General features: G+C 40.9%; 1 protein-coding gene across 1 annotated transcript; it reads left to right on the forward strand.

Annotated features, from left to right (window-relative positions):
• Positions 1 to 4,126: 4,126 nt before the first annotated feature.
• On the forward strand, positions 4,127 to 22,378 carry znf330 (zinc finger protein 330). The gene is made up of 9 exons (XM_041195362.1): positions 4,127 to 4,340; positions 7,473 to 7,492; positions 7,859 to 7,929; positions 11,113 to 11,192; positions 11,724 to 11,850; positions 17,536 to 17,640; positions 18,513 to 18,559; positions 18,778 to 18,895; positions 21,908 to 22,378. The coding sequence occupies exons 1-9, from the start codon at positions 4,221 to 4,223 to the stop codon at positions 22,195 to 22,197; spliced, it is 978 nt and encodes a 325-aa protein (XP_041051296.1). The 5' UTR covers positions 4,127 to 4,220; the 3' UTR covers positions 22,198 to 22,378.
• Positions 22,379 to 25,415: the final 3,037 nt, after the last annotated feature.

Consider the following 25,415-nt stretch of genomic DNA (forward strand, 5'->3'; position numbering starts at 1 on the left):
ACAGACCAGTGAAGTTAGCAGCCTCTAGCCTCCCGAGAGAAGTGTTTGTTTGTTCCAGAAAGCAAGGTTTTGTTACAAGCCTTAGATTCCCATTGTCGAATGAGGGGGAGAGAGAAGCCTGTGAAATACCTCCCCTATGGCAACAGTGGATGCCTTGTAGTAATATTACTGGATTTATTTGTAGATTAAGAATCCAAATGGACAGTTGCCTGGAAAAGGGTGTTTACTTGTGCGTCTAGATAAGTAGAAATCTTTTGGGAAATATTGTAAGACTAACTTTAACTGTGTAACTGTAATTTTGTGTGTTTTAATTTTTTTCTTTTGTTAAGAAATGTTTTAATTTCATATTTAAAAACTCCAAAAGTGATAATGTAATTTTTACTTCTGATTTCAGTACCCATACCATCTCGTATTAAATACAAATGGCAAATCATTGTGATAGCTTGACCAAATTTCCCTTTGGGATTTGGTCAGCCCGGCAATTACCAACTGCCATATCATAACAGTGAGTTTTTTTCATTTTTTGCAATGGACAAATATTGCAACATTCTGCATTTTAAAGCTAATTACAGTATAAAATCTCACTAAATAAAGAAAGGATGTTTGTGTCTTGAGCTTTTTTTTAATGCAGCAAAGTATTCTGTAATTTCTTTTTTTGCTGGAGGTCATCAATCCACACTTTCCCTTCCAGTGCAGAAGTTTAAACATCTCTCTCTTTTCGCTTGACAAATCATTAAATAATGCACAGTGTGGAATCTACCTCACAAACTTTGGGAATTTCCAGTTTTGGCACATCTTCATTTACATCCTCTGCAGCCACTTTTTCCATGTCTTACCAAGAAAAAAAGACTTCTGGATCAGGACTGGGCTCCGCTGCTCTCCTCTGCTTTCCTACTCCATCGGGCTTGTTGAATTCCATGGAGACTCAAGTCTGCTGCTTTCCCCCAGACCCTACCCCACCAGGTCAGCCAAACCCTGGTGCCCCTGCCCCTTCTCCCACACCCCCTGCCCCCAAGGTCTTCCAAACCTTAACTGTGCAGCTCTAACCCAACCCCCTCCACGCACCTGCCGAACTCAGTTCTGCTGCACAACCCTCCAAAACTCACATCCTGTGAAAGAATTTTTAAAAAGTGTTCAAAGAAATGAAAAACCTGTTTGTAATGCTCCTGATTTTTTTCCTCTGGATCTTTCACTTAAGATTGCCAACCCTCCAGGATTGGCCTCGAGTCTCCAGGAATTGCTGTGTGCAACTCCGGAGAAATATCAACAGCGGATTAAAAATTATTTTTCTTTTCCATTTTCCTTGAACATTTCGCTTTAACAGATATTAAAAATGGGTTTTAAAAAAGGCTATTTGGCTGACAGTTAAGCATCATTCAATTGGATAATGAGTCTTTTTACTTTCCAATTAGCATAGGAAGGCAGTGCATCACAAGGATGGATGTAAAAACAAAAAAACTGTGGATGCTGGAAATCCAAAACAAAAACAGAATTACATGGAAAAACTCAGCAGGTCTGGCAGCATCGGCGGAGAAGAAAAGAGTTGACGTTTCGAGTCCTCATGACCCTTCAACAGAACTTGAGTTCGAGTCCAGGAAAGAGCTGAAATATAAGCTGGTTTAAGGTGTGTGTGTGGGGGGCGGAGAGATAGAGAGACAGAGAGGTGGAGGGGGTTGGTGTGGTTGTAGGGACAAACAAGCAGTGATAGAAGCAGATCATCAAAAGATGTCAACGACAATAGTACAATAGAACACATAGGTGTTAAAGTTAAAGTTGGTGATATTATCTAAACGAATGTGCTAATTAAGAATGGATGGTAGGGCACTCAAGGTATAGCTCTAGTGGGTTTTTTTTTAATAATGGAATTGGTGGGAAAAGGAAAATCTTTATAATTTATTGGAAAAAAAAAGAAGGGGGAAACAGAAAGGGGGTGGGGATGGGGGAGGGAGCTCACGACCTAAAGTTGTTGAATTCAATATTCAGTCCGGAAGGCTGTAAAGTCCCTAGTCGGAAGATGAGGTGTTGTTCCTCCAGTTTGCGTTGGGCTTCACTGGAACAATGCAGCAAGCCAAGGACAGACATGTGGGCAAGAGAGCAGGGTGGAGTGTTAAAATGGCAAGCGACAGGGAGGTTTGGGTCATTCTTGCGGACAGACCGCAGGTGTTCTGCAAAGCGGTCGCCCAGTTTACGTTTGGTCTCTCCAATGTAGAGGAGACCACATTGGGAGCAACGAATGCAGTAGACTAAGTTGGGGGAAATGCAAGTGAAATGCTGCTTCACTTGAAAGGAGTGTTTGGGTCCTTGGACGGTGAGGAGAGAGGAAGTGAAGGGGCAGGTGTTGCATCTTTTGCGTGGGCATGGTGTTGTGCCATAGGAGGGGGTTGAGGAGTAGGGGGTGATGGAGGAGTGGACCAGGGTGTCCCGGAGGGAGCGATCCCTACGGAATGCCGATAAGGGGGGTGAAGGGAAGATGTGTTTGGTGGTGGCATCATGCTGGAGTTGGCGGAAATGGCGGAGGATGATCCTTTGAATGCGGAGGCTGGTGGGGTGATAAGTGAGGACAAGGGGGACCCTATCATGTTTCTGGGAGGGAGGAGAAGGAGTGAGGGCGGATGCGCGGGAGATGGGCCGGACACGGTTGAGGGCCCTGTCAACGACCGTGGGTGGAAAACCTCGGTTAAGGAAGAAGGAGGACATGTCAGAGGAACTGTTTTTGAATGTAGCATCATCGGAACAGATGCGACGGAGGCGAAGGAACTGAGAGAATGGGATGGAGTCCTTACAGGAAGTGGGGTGTGAGGAGCTGTAGTGGAGATAGCTGTGGGAGTCGGTGGGTTTGTAATGGATATTGGTGGACGGTCTATCACCAGAGATTGAGACAGAGAGGTCAAGGAAGGGAAGGGAAGTGTCAGAGATGGACCACGTGAAAATGATGGAGGGGTGGAGATTGGAAGCAAAATTAATCAATTTTTCCAAGTCCTGACAAGAGCATGAAGCGGCACCGAAATAATCATCGAAGTACCGGAGAAAGAGTTGTGGAAGGGGGTCGGAGTAGGACTGCAACAAGGAATGTTCCACATACCCCATAAAGAGACAGGCATAGCTGGGGCCCATGCGGGTACCCATAGCCACACCTTTTATTTGGAGGAAGTGAGAGGAGTTGAAGGAGAAATTGTTCAGCGTGAGAACAAGTTCAGCCAGACGGAGGAGAGTAGTGGTGGATGGGGATTGTTCGGGCCTCTGTTCGAGGAAGAAGCTAAGGGCCCTCAGACCATCCTGGTGGGGGATGGAGGTGTAGAGGGATTGGACGTCCATGGTGAAGAGGAAGCGGTAGGGGCCAGGGAACTGGAAATTGTTGATGTGACGTAAGGTGTCAGAGGAATCACGGATGTAGGTGGGAAGGGACTGGACAAGGGGAGAGAGAAGGGAGTCAAGATAACGAGAAATGAGTTCTGTGGGGCAGGAGCAAGCTGAGACGATCGGTCTACCGGGGCAGTTCTGTTTGTGGATTTTGGGTAGGAGATAGAAGCGGGCCGTCCGAGGTTGGGCGACTATCAGGTTGGAAGCTGTGGATGTGTTGGCTGACTAATGGCTGGAGTGTGCAAGTCATGTGATGAAACCTCCAGGAATCCATTTAATTGCAGTTGATAACCCTACAGTCACTCAAGGGGATTAAATTTCTATTCCTGGTGATACCAGGACAACCCTGGGAGATTGGCAACCTAAAGTCTAAAATAACGCAATACCCACACCAGGGCCTGGCCAAAATTTTAATCTATAGGCCCAAGTAGGACACAGGTATTGGGAGTAGTTGCTCTGGCTGGTCTTGTCCACAACCGGTTGGCCCTGCAGAAGCAGCATGCAATGTCCATGGGTATGCTTGACACCTTCTGCAACCAATGAGGGCTGAATGAGGAAATATTAGTTAACTTTTTGTAAGATCCCTTTGGTTGTGGTTAAATTCTTCCTTAATTCAAAAGTGGTGATGAGGTGAATGAAGAGTCCTGTTTGTTTTTTAGTTGGTGATACCAGGTCAGCAATCGATGGCCCCAAACAGTCTCTACTCATAGGTGATGATACAAAGGGAGTTCAGTGACGTGTAACAAGCGCGCCGGAAGAGCGGCGCCTGGCGATGACGCTCAGCTTCCGGTCCCTCAGTGAGTCAGGCAGGCTTTTGCCACGCTTCGTCTACAAAGAGCTCACCCCACTGGTTCCCTGAGATGCCGAAGAAGAAGACCGGGGCCCGAAAGAAGGCTGAAAGTCGCAAAGAACGGGAAAAGTTAACCCGGGCGGCCAGAGATGTCGTGGATGTGGCGAAACACCCCTGTAATGCCTCCATGGTGCGTAAAGAGCAGCAGTCAGGAGGCTGTCAACCTGCAATATCTCAGTGGAGGAGGAGAGCAGGCACGGCCCAAGCTTTAACCAACATCAGGAACTGCTTTTCACTCCATTCTTAATTTCAGCCTCTCACATCATTTATTCTGGCTGAAGGCTTTGGACAAAAACCTCATTCCCAGACTATTGTTGTTTCCCTTTGACTGTTGGGGTGACAAAAGATTAATTTCCTTTCCAGCCGGCCTCCCTGACTGTTAGCCTTTGTTAAACGTACCAGTAGTGATTGCCATTACGTGTGGATAATTACCTCGAATATTGCAATCATTATATTCAACTCTCATAATTCTGTCCTGGCCAGCCTCCCACCTTGCTCTCGCTATGAACTTGAACTCTCAGATGCACTGCTACTTGGATCCTAATTTACACCAAATCCCATTCACCCATCACCCCTGTGCTTTTTTGTTGCAGATTGGCCCCATTCTGGCTCGATCTAAAATATTCTAATTCTTGTTTTCAAATCTCTCCATGCCCTTGTCCCTCCCTATCTCTGTAACATGCTCCCAGTCCCCTGAGATCGGTGCGCTCCTCCATTTCAGCCCTCTTGCGTGTTCCTAATTTTCATCCCCCCATTATTGACATCTGTTTTTTCAGGTACTTAGTCCTAAACTCTGGATGTTTTGCCCCTAAACTTCTGCCTCTCCGATTAAAACACCTTTGACCATTCTTTTGGTCACATGGCCATGTATCTCCTTATGTAGCTTGCCATCAAATTTGGTTTTCAATTTACTGTATTGTGTCTTGGAATGCTTTACCATGTAAAAGGTTCTGTATAAATGTAAGTTATCAGAAAATAAATTGCATGATACTTACTTTATACAGATTGACAGCAAAGGACCATACTATATGAAAGTTTACTGGTGCTGTGATATAAACCTGCTGGTTTACTGTTACCACTTTTATGTTTGTAATTTTGTTAGAGGGATGCTTTTTTTCATTCATTCATGGGATATGGATGTTGCTGGTTGGCCAACATTTATTACCCCTCACTAACTCCTTCAGAGGTGGTGGTGAGCTGCCTTTTTGAACTGCTGTAGTACATGTGGTGTAGGATCACGCACAGTGCTGTTAGGAAGGGAGTTCCAGGATTTTGACCCGACAACAGTGAAGGAACAGCAATATAGTTCCAAGTTAGGGGTACTGACATTTATATTGGCCTAGAATCTCCTGCAATAGTGAGATCCACAGCATATGTTACAAATTTTTTTGTTTTATAAACAGATCTTTCAATTACAAACTTACTTCCCAATTTCCTGGATTTCTAATTACACTATGCCACAGTGAACATAAAGCTGAATCCAAAACAATGCAGGCAATGTTCAATTACTTCTAATCGGTTAAACTGATAAGGGCAGTTTTTAAAGGGCACTGCAGGTTTGCCCTAAGTTGCCATCCTTCATCAGTTTGGACTGTATAGTTTCACATCAGTTAAATCTCTTATTTTAACATTGCTGGATTTCTGAGCACCTTAGAACAAAATTGATTAGCATTCCGATTCCAGCCAAAGGAGAAATGTGGCACTTAATTGCTGGATACAGCTTGAGCTAACTGTCCATACATTTTTAATCTGCTTTACGGTGCCAGATACATTCTTGCTGTCCTCGAAGAATACACTGATGTACTATTTGGGAAATCAAACCCTGCTCTCTTGCCAGACACAGTTTCCACTATATGATCTCCATGTGATCGGGCAGCACCGATGTATTCTGCTTCTCCCTTGACCAAGTTGCTACCTCTTCAGCACTAGCTCTGTACAGTGCTCCATCCAGCAGATGAGGACCTGAACAGGAGACAGGAGGATAGAAAGAAGAGCTGGTTATACTCCTATTGGAGAGACATTAAAATCAAATTATATCAAAGGACTGCCTCTTTTTAGAAATAAAGGGCTTCACTTAGTGAATATTGGTCAATTAGTTGTGAATTGTTTAAGGTGCTGCTGCAATATAGCATGTAGTTTCAATACAAATACTATATAATTTCAATAAATCACACTTTTGTCAGGTTAGCAGTTATTCTTTTACAGTGCAAGTGGCAGCAGTGAGAAATAAGTGGCAATTAGGGAAATTTGCAATCTCCATTGATTTTATGGGGGCAGTGCTATGATGATTAATTTCTCACTGTTTTGGTGAGAGTATTAGTGGAGTGGTGCAAATGTTCCTGGAAATTATAGCACAAGTCACAGGAACGCTTCAGGAAACTCTGGGCTATTGTTATATTGTCACAAGACGTGACTTGTAAGCACTAGATTGTGACCATGTTGCAAACTACACCAGGATTTATATAACTCACCTTTAATAGCTTTGTAAAGATGTATAGGATACTGTGCATGGCTGTTAAATGTGATTAGAACTCTTGTCTGTTTGCACACTTGTAAAATATTCTAATTATTAAATCAAAATTAGTGGAAAGCAATGAGCTATGTAATCTCATTGGTGATCAAATGATGTGAACAGAACATCCACCTACAGCACCAGCATGGCATTTTTTCCATTTCCCACATCACTGGATCTGTGAGTGAGGTTGCCCATTATTGACAGTTTTATGCTGTAGACCCGTGCCTACTAGCCACTGGATTGAGCCAGCCCCAACCCACTTCACACAGGGCCCTTATGGTCAGCAAACAGTGAAGACTGACACAGCCAGGCTTGTCTGAATTGAACCCAGGCTTTGGAAGTTAAATCCTATCTCTTGTAGGAAATGTCTAATTCACTCTTGAATATGATTGCAAAATTCATGAGCAGTTGTTGAACCTATTAATATTAAAGTTTTGAAAATAATAAATTACTTTACCAAATATTAAAAAAAGACATTTGCAGTGCAGAAAATTGTGACAATTAGGTTTGATGCCTTTTTCAATTCATTCTCAAGGTGAGGCTGTTATTGGTGTGGCCTGTGCCTAGTTTCCCAGGTTTAACACAACTGAGTGGCTTGCTACCCAGTTCTGAGGGCAGTTAAGAGTTAACCATTGTTCACTCTCTTGAGAATGCAAAAAAAGTTCTATTTCATTATTAAAATTTGTTTGTGATCCTGTCTTAATTCTGCTCCAATAATGTTTTTTCTTTTGTTTCCAATAAAAACAGGAATGTGATAAATGCCAAAGGTAAGATATACCAAAGAATTAATACTTCTTCAATATTTTTAATTTAACATCTTTAGTCTTAGACAATGACTGTGTGATACTATCATATTAACTATGTGTGCTATGATATATTGAAGATTCTCAACCACATAACATTGAGATTTGACCTGATGTCAAGGAATTTCTTGATCTTTGTTTATGTTAGCTTTTCTGTTTCTTAAAAAAAACTCCAGTCACCTCCAAAATCTGGAAGGACCCTGCTAATTGTCCAAACTTATAATACAGACACTGCCATATGAATTCTAGTGCAATAGATGCTTATCACTTGATCCTTCAGGACTTAACTTTACATTTGTTTCCCATGTTCGCTTTCCTCCACTGGGCAAGACGGCAAAAGAATCGAGCTTTTTGTTACTTCTGCAATTCAGTACAAAAGTTACCTATTTGTGCGCAGTGTGGTAAGTAGGATTCAGTATATTCTTGAATTAGCGCATTTGCTTTAATTTGAGTTTTCGGTTTTGTGATTCCCAGGAATAACTGCGTAAATTATCTAGTGAAGCTACTTCAGAAAACTAATATTAACCTTTCTTAGATTGGAAATAAAACTACTTTAAAAAGTAGTTCCACTCTTTTTCTATCTTGCTTCATCCCCTCTTAAACAGTATAAAATCCATCACATTTCTACTTCTCTTTAGCTCTGAAGAAGAGTCATATGGACTCGAAATGTTAACTCTGTTTCTCTCTCCGCAAATGCTGCCAGTCCTGCTGAGTTTTTTCAGCATTTTCTGTTTTTATTTGATTTTTAGCATCCGCATTATTTTGCTTTTATGTTAAAAAGTTCTTTGTTGGGAAGGAGGTGGTATATTTGTGTTGACATTGAGAACTCTTGACAGTTCTAGGTCTGTGCCATATTACTCTGATCTGAAAATACTTTGCTATGCTAGTTATCGTAGGAGAACTGTACATGTCATAATTTAAGCAGGATCTGTTATTAAATAAATGACCCTTTTATACAAATTGATTTACAAACCATATTGACACTGTAAAATGTATAATTTTCCAAGAGGGAGTTGTCAGCAAATGGAGCAAGTAAGTAAAGTTCTATGTATTCCGGGATCTTGTGAAATTTATCAATTCGTTGTAAATTCATTGTAAAATATATAACTTAATTTTGTAATATGTTTGTATAAATTTCGTGGTACCACTCTGATTTAATGAACTGCACAACACATGTAGTGTGTGAATGAATAGGGCATCAGGTATTTAAATAGTACATGCATTTGTGGCATGGTTTGTGTCCTTGCTTTCTGCAAAGACATTGTGAATAGTGATTATCGGAAATAAGGCAGTCCTTAGTTTTTATTAATAACTGATTATGATAAAAAGTAGTAATTTGGCAAAATAAGTTGAGGTTATTCTAGTGACTGAATTGAAGGCTATCGGGAATACAGCATACAGAAGTCTTGGAAGTTTGAGTATTTTATGTAGAGAATGGGAACCTGTCTAGAATGCAGTATTGGAAATGTTTGGGTAAAAGCTATGCTGTATTGGAGGTGTTTATATTTTTAGAATTTTTTAATGCTGTAAATGGCTCAGGATGAAGCATCAGGTAACGAATCAGGGACCTGCCTTCAGGCAGAGCACACATATCACAACATATATTTAACCGTTTTATCATACTTTGTTTTAAAGTGCTTAGCGATACTGAGATCTGTTTGATGTGCACCATCAGTAGGGATCAATTGGATCAATGACTGTACGTTAACCAGATGCCAGTGGCTAAGGACATTGACAGTTCTACAGGTGTTGTAGTGAATGGAAGGCCAAAGACTAGGCATTTGGGAAATTGAAAGTTTTAAGTGTGGAGCATGTTTTATTTTCCAGATGTGGATGCAGAATGAAGTGAGATTAGAAAAGGGTCGCGGGTATTTGAGGGACACAAGTATGTGAATGGTACTTAGGTAGGAGATGGCCATGTTAACATTGTCAAATTTGATAATTTATTAGTGTCAATTTTGAACACCTGTCTTATTTATTAGGTGGAAAATAGGTTGAAATTAAAATTTCACTTGATAAAATACAAAAAACAACACATGTTCTTACAGATATTTAAAAAGATCCCATGTAGTAAGAATGATGTGCCAGATTATTGGAAAAATGAAATACAAATGGGGGCTGTTGCTTTTAAGATTAAAAGCTACAGCACAACCATTACATTAAAAACAACCATTAAAAAAAAAACTTCATTTAAGTTAAATCCAGTTTCTGAGAAGATAGATAATCACCAGATTAAATATAGCATGCTCTAGTAAATCAAACTCCCTGAGAAGAAATCCATTACTTAAAAAAGTTTGATAAGTTACCACTTTATGAGTCCTGATTGGTCTGTTTTCTGGTTAATATGTGATTGTTAATTGGATTGGCTTGTCCTGTTATCAGGGACAGATCACATGCTGGACTTGCACTCAGTTCCCAGAACACATTGACCTATCCAGCTCCTTACTCTCTTTATCACACACTAGGCTGTATCTCTGTGCTCCCTCCCTCGTTGTGAGATCCTTGAAGTCTCCAAGAGCAGCTCATTTTCCCACCTTTGCCTGCTGCAGGGCCATGTGACTTTTCAGGCTCCATTTGGATTTGAGTGCTGCATGAAGTCATTTAATTTTAATTTTTACAGGGGATCAATTCCTGGAAAACTGCAGGCCCTTGTTGGAAAAGAGGCCTGAGAAAGCCAAACTCAGAGCTGGTGTAGCAGATCAGAGGAGAAAGCTGTGAAGAGTGAAAGCAGCAGTCCAAGGCTGGAGAAGGGGAAAGTCCAATAATTGGGAAGCTGGTTTTTAAAAAAATTGAGTGGGGGAAAGCTGTGCAGGAAATAGCAAACTAAATAAAAATAAAATACAAAAGAAGAGCAGCAGTTGATGCAGAATTCTGGGGATTAGGTTGAACTAAGAAGAACAAAGGATAAAGAGAAAGAAAAGACATTTGCTTTAAAACAAAGGAATTGTTTGGGGGACCTGCTCGGAGGATATCAATGACTGATAGCCAGCGGGTATAATTGATGTGGAAGATGTACACAAAAATAGAACCTTGGAGCACTCTTGTGGCTTCACCCCTATAATGGTTTAACAACCTTCTGGTGAATGAACTAGGGCATGCAACCTGTTACTAATCAGAATGCTGGCAGTATGGTAATTTATTGATGACCAACCAGGATGTAAGGTGATGCAGAGTGCATCCCTGTCCTAAGATGACACATTTGTCAGAACTGCCCTTGGACTGAGCTCTTGTCTTCAAACTGGTGAGAGACACCTCGGGGCTCAGCAGCATGGAGGAGGCAGTATGATCTGGAATGAGGTGGATCAGGAGAGACACACTGGAGAAAGTGCTTCAGCCCAGAGCTAGAGTACTTAACGAGCAATGCTAGAGAACATTGCTAGTAACTCAATATTTAGCAAAACACTGAGATCCTAGAAATGTGAAACTGAAAATAGTGGAGATGCAGATTGGTTAGCATCTGTGGAGAGTGCAGATGAGTTTGGTTTGGCTGCAAACCTTGAAGGATTTAGTTAAGACTGCATTGTAGTTTCTTCACACACAAGCAATGTGATTATTTTTGTAAGTTGCATCTTTCTGTCCTCTAGGCAAAACAAAATGTATGCTGAAGAGCTCAGACTGTGTTGTTAAGCACCCTGGTGTCTACAGTACAGGGCTCGCCATGGTGGTGAGTATTCAGATGGCTTTTCTGCATCTGTGTAATAGGTGGAGTTTTCGTTTGACATTTTTGTGACTGGGATTTGACACTCACGTGCAGTGCACCTACTTGGCTTGTATTTTGATTTTTCTTGAGCACCAGAAATTTGGAGTCCACTTCTACACAATTTTTTTCGTAACTTAAGTTTAACCAGCTTGCTGTGATCCATGTATTGAATTTACATTGCATGTTTTAAATTAATCCAATATGAAAGAATTGCCAGGAGAAAGATTCCAATTAAGTTTAAGAAATAGTGGACAAGATTGTTTGTGTGGAGATTATTCATGCACAAGTGCTGAGCACAAGTTTTGTTTGTCACATTGTGTAACTGATAATCTGTAGAAAATTGTCTTATTGTGCCTGACAAAAACAATGTTGAAAATGTATTTTTTTAAAATGTCTTTGTATTAGTGGCAATAAACACTAAATACACGAAACTAAAGTTTAATCTACTTCACATGTTGGAAGAAAGTTATTATTTTTTCTTTTTCCCATTCTTAGGGAGCAGTTTGTGACTTTTGTGAAGCCTGGGTATGTCATGGGAGGAAATGCCTGAGCACACATGCCTGTAGCTGCCCCCTTGCTGATGTTGATTGTATTGAATGTGAGAGAGGTGTCTGGGAACATGGTAAGGATTATCTTGAATTGCTTCTTTCAGGAAGGGTAAAAAGTTTATACTGGGCAATCAATATACAGAATTGATGACATACTCATGCTTAGTATTGCATCATGATTTGCAATATGCCTTGATGGTGATAACATTGAGATCAAGTAATACTAAACACCATGAATGCAATGTAAATTGTATTCCATGGACTGTAACTTCCGAGCTCCCCACCCTTTGGCGGGGTACCCCAAAGATGCGCTGGAGAATCCCCCTCAGAAATCCACAGGTAAGCATTTGCTTGGCAATTGCCCAGAAGTGCACACTTCCTCTGGGTAATTGAGCTATGCTGGAAACCATCTGAAAATGTGATTTAAAATGCAAACTTTGGATGGTTCCAAGAGGTTTATACCGATAGTTGCTCAGAAAAAGTTAGAATAATTAAAACCTCTCCTAAGTTTTGGGTAGCAATTGTAAAGACCAAGACCGATTTTTCCTCCCACGGGACTCCCCCCAACACCTCTGACCCCCTCAGGGGACTCCCCCACCCCTGACTAACCATCCCCCTTACAATATTCCCCAACCCCTGACCTCCCCATGGGATTCCCCCCTGCATAGGACTCTTCATCCCTCCGACCCGACCCAACCCAACCCCCACCTACCCCCGAAATTCCGACTGTCCACAGCCCCCTGCATGTCCGAGCCCTACCACCCCCTCCTGAATGTCCGACCATCCCCACCACCATCTGATATTCAAAACCCTCCCCCCGCCTCCATGCGACCTCCAAACACCCCAACTCCATAAATCCTATCTACTTACCTTCTCCCTGACCTGTCAATTTCAATCGAACCTTTAAACTTACCTGCTTTACATTAAAAAAGGGGCTGTGTCCTCCTCTAATTCAATGGTGCTGGATTGTGATGCTGTGCTTCGGAGACAGCTGCACTGCCTGGATCTCGCCTGGCCTGAGTCGGAAGGTTGGGTGAGACCAGGCACAGAAGAAATTTGGCATAGGTAAGTGAGGAGGGAGTGGCAGTCTTGATGCTGATTGCCAGTCTGAGGAAGTTACAGCCCCTTGTTTCTTTATCTATTTCATCTTCTACAATTCAGGTAAAGTAATAAAAATGATAAAAGTTGATATTAAATTTAAATGGAAAATAAATTGATGCAGGAATTTTGGGTGGGCCTACTGATGGCTGGTGAAATAATTTTCTTCAAGTGATATACTTTTCTCGGTTTTAAAGCATGAAAAGAATTTCACCAAGGTGTTATCAGTGATTTGTTCGATATAAGTCTTGCAACTGACCCATTTTCTGCCCACACCATCCTTACTATGTAAGTCATAATTTTCCAGTAGCACTTTTATGACAACAGTTGTACTGTTAAATTGCTTTGTAAACACTGGTGATGGAAATGCTGGTTAACATCTGCCTGCCTTTGTAAGGAACTCCACTACCTCAGGAAGATGTTGTATAGCTGTCCCATCCTCTGTTCTTCCACTCAGCCTGTTGTAACCTCACTGCCTTCAACCAACATTTAGTGCAACTAAAATCTTTCAGCTACAAAAAAGTTTCATGCAGGTGTTTCCTGAAACATCAACGGGAACTAAGGCCTCTAGTCCCACTCAAATTTTTGGCCTCAGGTTTGGCTCCCTCCAAGTCATTTGGTCTTCATTTTGCAGTCATTCAGAAACTTTAATGTGTCCTACAACCTTCACCCTGCCCCTCCCATCCTCCTAGCACAGCCCCATTACAGTTCACTCCAGTCTATCTGCTCTCAAATGTCTCCAGTGAAGCAAAAATAAGTTGGGCACCCAGCCCTGCTGCTACCATGGTTTTCTGCTTAGTTAACCTTTCTTTCAGATCTTCCATCTTTGGTCTTGCTTCCATTAACTTTTTTGCCCAGTTTTACTGCCAATGATATTTTAAAAATAGATCCTTGGAATCTTTTGGCCCTGTTTGCTTATTGTTATTCCCATTACATTTTTTAAAAAGTTCCCCACTCCCTTTTGGACTGAGCAACAGGCTGTGCACCAATTACTCTGTAACACACTGGCTGTAGTTAACAATCTTGAGAATAAATTGGTCTCTGCCCAAGTGTTTTCTTGGTTCCACTTGTAGCACTCCTGTCAACACAATCTCCCTGTCTGGCCCCTGCTTTGGACTCGTCTGCAACATTCAGCCTCACCTTTATACTATCCATGTCTGTCTTTCTCCCTTCTGTCCTGTTTTTGGATTTGGTCCTGGCTCCAATTGCTTTCAGGTTCTGCTGTGTTCCTATAGCTGAGAACCTGAGGTGGGGTGTTGCTGAGGGCATTCCACTCCCCACTGCCCTGGCCCCCCCCCCCCCAAACACTAAAGCTTTGCAAGGGAGTACTGTAGTTAGCTCTGCCTTTTAAAAATTGAATCTACGATTCTGGGGAGGAAAGGTTTGAACTTAGCACTGCTACCCCCAAGCCTCCTTGAAGACATTTGGAGAGATTGGATGTAACACACCACACCTCTGGCCACCACTTTATTTTTCGCTTTGCTTTAGTCACCCCTTTACCCTACATCTTTCCAGCCCAGTTATCCTTCAACCCTTTAACTCTTATCCTGAATATGGCATTTGATTTGGGTTCAACTGAATTGAATATTTAATAGCAAATAACATCTATATTATATATTATATAAAAATATATAGAAATAGTATAGCATGCCACTGAACACACCATATCCCTATTTATAAATGTACAAAACTATTGCAGTATATTGTGCCATTCATATCTGAACTTCTAGCTCGCTGTGCAATGCCTGGGAAATCTGAGAGGAACGTGTTTCTTTTTTTGTCGGTGGAAGCCATGTTCCCTTTAAGCCATGTGGCTGTGCAGCAATCCAAAAGTCCCCAAGCATGTTTTGCAAAAGTTAGCCCCTTTAAGTTGCTGCAAAAAAAAGTTTGAAGGGGTTGCACACTTAAATTAACTGGACACCCCCAAAAAATTGGAATTGTAAGTATGAAAATGTTAGACTTTTGCTGCCTTAATTGTGAAACTAATTGTTCACAAATGAGCATTACAACAATATTTTAAAATTTTTTTCATTGTATATGTGTGGCATTTTCAGGTTAGATTTTCTGTAACATTTTACATGTAATAATTCTTACTTTTGATTAAATAATACTTATGGCAAAATGGCATTTTACACCTCAAGGCTATTAACTGACAGCACCACCTATTGGCCGCATTAGCAATCTACAGCAGGATAATATTTCAATACAAATAGCAGCACCCTGTGTTGGGTAACCACTACTACAGCTACATAATCAAAGTCAATTTTTCATTTACAAAGCCTATGGGCCCTTTATCAGATGGTGTATTCTTACTACACTTTTATGAAACTAAATTTGAAGCAAAAAATAGCTATTTCTAAATATAACCAATAAACCTAACAAAATATAACCCACTACAACCATTAAACGCTCTCATCCTGGCCATTCCTTCTGGAATGGTCCTCATCTCCGCTTCTCTAAGTTCAAGGGATGCAGACTGGGAAGGAAATGGTGGCAACCAGTTAACCATCCACCCCTACTTCTGTCCCCACAGTACCAAAATGGCTCCTTATGTGACAACCTATGTGACTGCCAAAGATAAACTTTCCCCCTGTTCCTTCTCAACCTGCTTGCAGCCTTTGACACGGTTGGCCATACCCTCTTCTTCTAAAGCCTCTTCACTGTCATTTGGCTGGGTGGAACTGCTCTCATCTGGTTCCATTCTTACCTTTGTAATCGTAGCCAGAAAATCACTTGTAATGGCTTCTCTTCTGCCCCCCACACCATCAAGGATTTATTCCCGGCCCTCTTCTATTTGTTGTCTAAATGCTGCCTCTAAGCAACATCACCGGAAAACACAGCATTAGTTTTCACATGTATGTTGATGACACTCAGCTTTACTTAACCACCACCTCCCTTGATGACTCCACTGCTGCCAACATATCAGATTGCTTATCTGACATTCAGTACTGGATGAGCAAATGTCTCCTCCAATTAAATATTTGGAAGACTGAAGCTATTGCTTTTGGACTCCAGTCTAAACTTCATTCCCTGGTTACTGACTTCATCTCTCTCCCTGGTAAAAGCCTGAGATTAAGCCAGTCTTTTCAAACCTTCATGACATATTTGACTCCAAGATGAGCTTATGACAAGATATTCAGGCCACTATGATTGCCTTTTATAACCTTCGTAACTTCGCCCTGTCTCAGCTTAGCTGCTGTTGATCCTTGCCTTTGTTACCTCTAAATTTCACTATTCCAATGCACTCCTGGCTATTCTCCCAATTCTACCTTGTGTAAACTTGAGGTTGTCCAAAACTTTGCTGCCCATACCTTATCTGTCCCATTCCCCTATCATTCCTGTGCTCGCTGACCTACATTTGCTCCCAGTCAAACAAAGATCTGATTTTAAAATTCTCATCCATGTTTTCAAATTACCCCCATGGCCTTGCCCCTCCCTGTCTCTAATCTCCTCCACCCCTAGAACCCTCCCAAGGTATCTGCGCTCCTCTAATTCTGGCTTCTTGTGCATTCCCAATTGCTCCACAATTGGTGGCCTTCAGTTACCTAGACCCTAAAGCCTGGAATACCCTTCCTATCCCTTTAGGCTCTCTACCTTGCTTTCCTCCTTTAAGACACTTGTTGAAACCTACCTCTTTGTCCAAGCTTTTGCTCATTTGCCCTTATGCCAGCTTATGTGACTTGGTGTCATATTTTGTTTTATAATGCTCCTGTGAAGCACTTTGGGATATTTTATTACATTAAAGACGCTATACAAATAAAGTTTGTTGAGTTGCAAAAGCTTGAATTATGTTGTATGAAATAGATAATCCTGTAGCATGCTCCTTACATTTGGTTTACTAGCACTGAGCATATTTTTTTCTCTTGCCAGTTAGTGCATTCTATGCATGTCTATACAGATTGCTATTTGTCTCAGCAAGCTGCTAACTGGCGCCTAGTTAATCATCTGCAACAAAGCAGGGGTTTTGTTTCTTTTTAACGGATACATTCATGAACTAATAAGTACATCAGAATTAATATTATGTGGGTTATGCTAATTGTCCAATGCTTGAATATGCCAGTTGGCATCATACCTAGCCATATGAACTAGAAGGTCTTGTGTGATAATTCTTGTCTCAATAATAGCTGCTTAGGCAAGTTACCACTAACCGGAAAGCAATTCAGCTTTCAACGCACAATGAGTGTTACATGAACTTACAATTCAACTATGGAGGACACCACAGTGCAGCCTGACCTTAATCCTTTACTCACTCAAAGTCCATACACACAATCAGCTAGGAAAATCAACCCTGGCTGATTTTCCATCCCTAATGCTAATTAAATTGTTATTGAAGAGCTGATAGGATCATTGTCTTTTTAACCGACATTACAAATTTTAGAAAGAAAAGTTTTTTTGGAAAAAGTAAAACAAAAATATTTCCAGATGGTCCAAATCTTGGCCTGGGATTGTTTTTCAACGTTCAGATTACACCTAACACAAAGCTGAAATGAAAGTCAGCTTAATTCCTTGAAGTTGTCTCACATCAATTGTAATAATCAATGCACCACAAAATTATCATTCACTGTTTACTTTAAATGTTGCAGTGTTTATGAGGAAGTTTTCACATTGACAGAGACATTTTCTGTATCTCTGGGACCATAATTAATGTTATTACCTTACAGGAGGGAGGCTGTTCCGCTGTTCTTTCTGCCACAACTTCCTGTGTGAAGATGATCAGTTTGAGCACCAAGCCAGCTGCCAAGTCTTGGATTCTGAAACTTATAAGTGTGAGTCATTTTTGAAATATCTGATGCAGACCTTATAAAACCCCATGACTTTTTTTAATGTAACAGTGAATTAGTTGTTTTTCTTAAAGTTGCTTTTAATTAGTGGCTGTCCAGTGGCATGTTTTAACAGCATATATCTAAAGTGCTGTAGTACCAGTTTTACATTGGGAATAGGGTTGGAGTCCAGCCAGGATTGATCGCTTGGATGAAAATCTCATCTGTTGCCTGCCGGTAATCAAATGATTTCAGGCTATTCCATACCTAGTAGGTACTTCTGCAGAACAAATGACAACCTAAATGGATAGTCTCACAAAGGCAAAAGCACTGCAATTGTTCAGAATGGAGTTAGAACAGCGATAAAGAGGAAACTAGGTTTCAATGGAAAGATGGGCTGAATGGCCTCCCTTATTAAACCTTGCCTTTGTGAAGTCATGGAGGCAGCTCATATGAGACACCAGAATTTTACACTGATCTCTTCAAGAGTGTTTTCCTAAATAGGATTGGATTAAGAAGGGGGTGATGAGGTCAAAATTGAGGCACTGTCGAGATCTCTGCTTGGCATCTAACTGGAGTCATTACAAGACAGGAGGACTTGAAATTTTTACATTTATGGCCCCAAAAAATGTTTCTCACAATGTATTCTATTGAAGTGCTACATTATGCTGCAAGAACTCTTCTATTTTCCTACAATGACATCTCTCGCCTTGATGACCATGGTCACTAGCAAAATAAACGTGCTTGAGAGTGGCCAGATTTCTATGAAATTATAAAATGATTTATGTGAGAAAGGACTTGGTCAGTTACTGGTTCAACTGATGTTTTGTTTATCACCATGTTTCTACCTGAATGATCAGAACTTAATTTCTTTGCAGGCATCTCCTGTAATCGCCTGGGGCAACATTCTTGTCTACGTTGTAAGGTGAAACTAACTGACTTTAAAATATTTTTTTCTTTATTCCATTGATGAGACTTGAACATACAAAATTAGCCAATTAAATTCACCCTTTGTAATTTAACTGGAAACACCTATTTTGTTTTCTAAATGACAATTTCAAACCCTTATAATTTTAACGCTATACTTTCATTAGTGATTTATGTTGAACGACAGTTACATTTTAATTCCCCCCTTACCTGCAGGCCTGTTATTGTGATGATCATGTTCGCAGCAAGGTCTTCAGACAGGAAAAGGGAAAAGTGCCACCTTGCCCTAAATGTGGTCATGAAACACAGGAGACAAAAGATCTATGCATGTCCAGTAAGTTCAGTCATGTAATGTTTTCACCCATTTGTTAGTCTGTTTGCCTTAAACAATATATCTCAAAAAGTAATGGATTGGTTTCAATGAAACCTGGTACACAGATAGGAAATGAAGAAGAACATTTGTTTTTGGCGAAGATGTGGATCTAGATCCTGGAATTTTTTAAAGGATCCATTAACATTAGGAGATAGGGCAAATTGACTTTTTTAGAATATTGTGGGTTGTTTGATTTAGAATATTGTAGATTATCTCAGCTGCTGTGGTGGAATTTACCACAGCTGAAAAAATGTGAGCAGAGTTTTCAGAGCAAGTTGTCAGACGTGGATTAGCCCGAAGCCGCCTCAATGAGATGGAAGCTCTTGATAAAAAGATTTTTTTTCAACTTTGTAGTTACAGAGCATCAACCAGGCAGGGAAAAACCTCATGGAAGAACTGCATAATTGTAATAACATTGCATTAACATGATGTGGTGGAAGTACGCGCTCTACTGAGTGCCCTCTTCACTTGTCAGATATTGGATTGGTTGGCTTGGTCTATTTTTATTCGAAGTCTACGTTATTTAACATCGCTTAGGAGATGATCTTTTAAATCGTAAGGACATTTTATTATAAAGTGACTGTAGGATAATAATGTACTGTCATGGACATTTTAAATCAACCTGCTCCCCATTGCAGAGTTCAAAATCACCATCCCTGTTTGCAAGTTTATGCAGGACTTCTCCTCACCCTACATCTCAGTCATTTTTATCTGCTCCTCCATTAGTGTTTGAGCCTTCAGCCATTGTGTTCCTCACTCTGGAATTCCCTTTTTCCTTGTTACATTGTTACCCACCTTCAAAAGCCTCCTGAAAATCTTTGAATATTCCTTCCCTCAACTTTTTCCCTTGCTGGCATTTAGTCTCCAATGCATCTTTTGGATGTCTCCCCACATGACATCTTCATTGAACAGTTCAGAACAAAATATACAACAACTGAAATAAAAGATTGTCATTTGAATTAAAAGTTGTACTTATTTTCTATTTAGTATGTTAAAGGATGCGGAAGAAATATGTGCATATTGCACTGTCATCCTGGTGGTAACTACTTGGAACAATAGATTTGTGTATTGTTCTGCAGCTTCAAAGATTTGAAATATAACCTTTCAAAACATTTGGGTTCAATTTCATCCTAGACAGATGGGATAAAGTCTTTTTTAATCTATATCTTATAGTTTCTGCATGAAGTTGTTTTGGTAATGTTAATCAAATTTGGTAATGGATCTTGAGTCAGCAGCATAAAACTGCTCACTCTGGCATTATGTTTGAAGCTCTACAAAGAGGCCGTGAGGGTGGCTTGTCTAAGTAATGCAAAATACCAATTGGTGTAGTAGTGGGGGGAATGAGCTTTTCAGGATAACTCAAATTGGCAGGTGGCAGAAGTGGAGGTTTTATTTTGTATCTGACTTTGCCATATTTGATTTGGGAGTGCCAGATAACAGTGAGGAGCTGACCTGTTCTCTCTTATTGATGTTCCTGGATGAGAACACAGAATCTCCATGCTTGAGCTTGTGCTCAGTCTCCAGGAGTAGCATTATGTGCGTGACACTCAATGAATTCAGGCATGTCTCTGCAATCATGCCCTTCAAAAAGCCAAGTATTTTTCTTTTTATCCTCGAGCAGCTCTTGTTTGGAGGGATTGTGTAATTACCATGTGATGCCATGTTTGTTCTCATATGAAGTTCAATTAGAAAAAGTCTGTTGAACCATATTTATTTTCATTAGGTTTAAATTTGATATCTATTGTGTGAAAAGTCAACCATCTGAGGCCACTGATAACTTATCTAATATGCGGTGTAAAAATTGCACCAAAAGTTGTCCTGGTCTTCTGTTATGCAATCAAATGATTTGCCACATTTCAACACCGTAGTTGACTGAAAGTTTAGGGTTAAGGCCTAGTTGTGGCTTATTTTTTCAAATGTAGATCCCACCTCTAAACTGGATGGTGGTGGGATTAAGGAAACGGAAGGAAGAGGAACAAGTATTTTATGTGAAGGGATAAGCTGTTTGTAACAATCATAATAGGTTATACTAGTTAGAAATTGTTAATTGAAAAGAGAAATTGGGAGTACGAATGTTGACCATTTTTATTATTCTCTTTGCATGTTTCAATTATATGTCAAAATTATAATTGTGTCAGCTATGGCTCAGTTGGTCACACTCTTGCCTCTGAGTCAGAAGCTTGTTTCAAGTCCCACTCCAGTACTTGAGCACAAAAATCAAGACTGGCACTCCAACTCAGGACTGAGGAAATGCTGCCTTTCAGATGAGGCATTAAATGAGGTCCCCTCTACCCCCTCTCAGGTGGGTGTAAAAAATCCCATTGCAATATTTTGAAAAAGAATTTGGGAGTTATCTCCGGTGTCCTGGCCAATATTTATCCCTCAATCAACATCACCAAATACAGATTATCTGGTCCTTATCACGTTACTGTTTGTGGGAGCTTGCTTGGTACAAGTTTGCTGCTGTGTATCCTAGATTACAACTGAATACACTTCAAAAGCAGTTTGTTGGGTGAAAAGCACTTGGGATGTGTGGGGATCAAGAAAGGTGCTGTATAAATGCAAGACTTTTTTAGATACTGTTGATTAAACTACTGACAACTAGGCAGTTTTATTAGAAGAATTTATATGCACTTACATAGCACCCCTTCATAACCTTAGGACATCCCACAGCAGTTAACAGCCAATGGAGTATTTTTGAAAGTGTAACCACTATTGTAATGTGTGCATTAAAGAATTTACTTTAGAATCTAAATACCTGTGTCCAACTTTAAAGCAAAATGGCTCATACAGGCTGCCCTGCAGACTCCATGGGCCCAATTTTAACTTTGTGTAAGTGAATGGGTTTTGCATAGGTTAAAATTTCACTCCTTGTGATGTAATGCTTAAATGACTTGGTTTCATCAGCTGCAAACCATTGATTAAAATGACAATCTTAAGTTGTATTTCAAATGAATTGTGTTCGTGTTTCAGCTCGTACATTGAAGTTTGGCAGACAATCTGGTGTTGACGATGATGGCGCATCTGGTTATAATGACTACTGGAAAAATTTGGCATCTGGAGGAAGTGGAACATATACTGTTGATGAAGATGATGAGTATGGTGAAGATGATGAGGAATATGATGAAGAGGAGGATGATGAAGCAGAAGACAAAACTGACAAAGAGGCTGACGATGACGTTAAAGGTTATAGTGACGCATTTGCTAATCTAAATCTGGGGCGAACTTATGCAAGTGGCTACGCAGACTATGAGGAATCATAAGCTTTAAAGGACACTGAGGATGGTGTGTTACTTTATATTTAAAACTGTACCTTCAAGCGAAGCATTAACATAAGATAAACGATAACTGTACATCTTGCAGTGCAAAATCGTTTAGTTTGAAAGCCACATCTCAATGAAAATTTTCTTCAGACCCTTTAAATAAACACCATTTATTAATTCACTTGTATCCCTTTTGTCTAAAATTATTCACTTTTAATTACCCAGGCATTTGACAGTTATGACTTTATTTTAGTTTTTGCTTTTTTTTTTCCTTTATTTTAACCCATACTGCCATCAAGAATGCAATCTATACATGGTCATTGCCACTGAGGTCATTCTTTGCTTGACTTAATAGGAGGTGTCTAAATAACTCTTAATAATATCATTTTTAAAATGCATTCTTGGGATATGAATGTCTCTAGCAAGCCCCAGTTGTCCATGAGTAGGTGGCAGTGAACCAAGGCTGTTTGGCCCAGCTGGCAGTGTGCATTACCAAGGTAGAGTTGGTGGCAGGAGAACAGAAATACTGCTGTCCTGAGAAAGAATAGCAGATGCATGTCCTGGGGAGCCAAGGCCACTTTCCTGGGACTTTGCCTCGGCACTCCTATGCCTCTGTTTGTAGAGGGTCATAGCGAGGTGATGATGTTTGAAAGCTCCTGTCAACACTTGCCCCCAAAGCCAAGGTGGCAGCCATCTGAGGTTCTATGACAGTTGAGAGCTATTAGGAGAGGTCCCATCATTTCAAGGAATGGGGTAAGTCTACCAATGTGGCATTGATGGAGCTTATCACCCTGGCCACGTTGGACAGAATGGTCTTCAGGCACTACATGTGGCAGCAATATCTGAGCTGGTGCATTCTTGGGATGAGATTGCTGTTACATGTTCACTAGGTTGGCCTCTGCTGCCAATGGCTCAAGGGCCTCTGTATCTTTAGCAATGAAATGAAAGAGAAGGACAGGGGTTAGATTTTGGTGTGAATGGAGGGCTGTTTAAAGTAGCTGACTAGTCATGCAGACTAGCGTGAGAAAAATATGCACGAAGAAACCCTGCACAACACCTCTTTCAGGCCAAATCACCATGGCCGCAACTTTCCCACTGCTCGTGATCACAAAAACATTTCCTTTGAGTGGAAGAGCCTTTTTCATCCTTCACTGACAGCTTTTCGGCATAGTTATGCAGTAGGAACACTTCTATAAGAAAGAATGGAGTGTGTCACTGACAGCTTTGCAGCTTACTTCTAAGAAAGTGCCTATTATGCTGGAATAGGTGGTTTGCAATGTCAGATGTGAGTTGAAAGGAATTGTGTGAGCATGAGATAGAAGTGTCAGTGTGGTACGGTCACAGATCATAGAGAGCAGATTGAGGTGGGTAGGAAAGTAATGAGGCTGTAGGCGGTGGTAAAGTGAGCAGAGAGTAAGAGAGGATTCTTACCTAGACAACACCAGTGAGGTCTCAGATTTTTCATCATTGCAGCCATGTCCTTGGTGCAAAGCTGCTGGCATTCACATGCTCTGTGACCTCTTCTCCGTGTTACTGGAACTGATGCCTGGCTTCCTGCCCCTGGTGGGGGGCGTAGGATATCTGCCCTCCTGTTGACTGCTCAGACCAAACTGGCATCAGATAACCTAGGTTCTCTGGAACTCTTGCTGTCATCTTCTGGAATTCGTGCAGTCCCTCCGTTATCTACAACAAGATTGCAGCTTCTCTATATGATGTGCTGGCTGCCTTTATGTGACACCAGAGTTGCCTGACCTCCAGTCCCCAGGTGATTTGGAGCCATCGAGTATTGTGGGTAGCACCAGCTACAGGCTTAAGTGATTATAATCAACAGGCAGCAGCTGTGGCCTGAGAACACAAGAGCATAAGAAATAGGAGGAAGAGTAGGCCATTCAACCCCTCGAGCCTGCTCTGCCAGTCAAGATATGGGTGATCTGATGTAGCCTTAAAACACTTTCTTGCCTGCCCCCATTACCCTTGACTGACCTGTCAATCCGAAATCTATCTAACTCAGCCTTGAATATGTTCAATGACCCAGTCTTCACTACTAGTTGGGAGAGAGAATTCCAAACACTACTCACCCTCTAAAAGAAGAAATTCCTCCTCATCTCCATCTTAAATGGGAGACTCCTCATTTTGAAACTGTGCCCCCAAATTCTAGATTCCCCCACACAAAGGGGAAGCATTGTCTCAGCATCTACCTTGTCAAGCCTCCAGAAAATCTCCTGCAATGGCTTCTCCTCCCACTCCTGCACCATTAACTCTGGAGTCTTCCGAGAATCTTATTGTTGACTGCCTTCCTATTTCTCATCTACCAGCTATCACTCGATGACATAATCCAAAGACACAAGGTCAGGTTTCACATGAATGTTGACGATACCCGTTTCTATATCACCATCAGCACCTCAATCCCTCCACTGCCTCTGTGTTGTCAGATTGCATTCCTAACATCCAATCTTTAGTGCACCAAATTTCCTCCAATTAAATATTTTGAACAGAGGAACAGGAGTAGACCATTCAGACACTTGAATCAGTTCCACCATTTAGTTAGATCATGGCTGATCTGCATCTTATTTCTGTCTACCTGCCTTGGTTCTGTAACTCTTAATACCCTTGCCTAATGAAAATCTATCTATCTCAGTTTTTAAATATTCACTTGATCTCCAGCCTTAACAACTTTCTGAGAAGAGAGTTCCAGATTTCCGCTACCTTTTGCTTGAATAAGTTCATTCTGACCTCTTTCCTCAGAGCAGCCGAGCTCTAATTATAAGGTTACGTCCCTCGTTCTGGACTCACCCTGTTAGAGGAAACAGTTTCTATTCATTCTACCAACTCCTTTGATCATCACAAAACACCTCAATTTGACCATCCCTCACTTCTATATTCAAGGGATTACGAGCTTAGTTTATGCATCCTGTTGTCATAATTTAACCTCTTTAGATTTTGGTATCATTCTAGTGATTCTGCTGCACTCCCTCCAAGATTAGTATATCCTTCCTGAGGTGCTGTTTAGAAAATACTTTGAACTATCTTGCGTCCAAAGTGGTTGACTTCATACTCTTTCCTACATTGCATTCCATTTGCCACAGTTTTGCCACTTATTTAATCTATCAATGTCCTGATGCAACTTTCTGCTCCCATCTACAATATTTACTGTGCCACCTAACTTAGTGTCATCGGCAAACTTAGATATATGGCTCCCTGTTCCTTTACCCAAGCCA

Source organism: Carcharodon carcharias, chromosome 1, assembly GCF_017639515.1.
Source record: "Carcharodon carcharias isolate sCarCar2 chromosome 1, sCarCar2.pri, whole genome shotgun sequence".
Lineage (NCBI taxonomy): Eukaryota > Metazoa > Chordata > Chondrichthyes > Lamniformes > Lamnidae > Carcharodon > Carcharodon carcharias.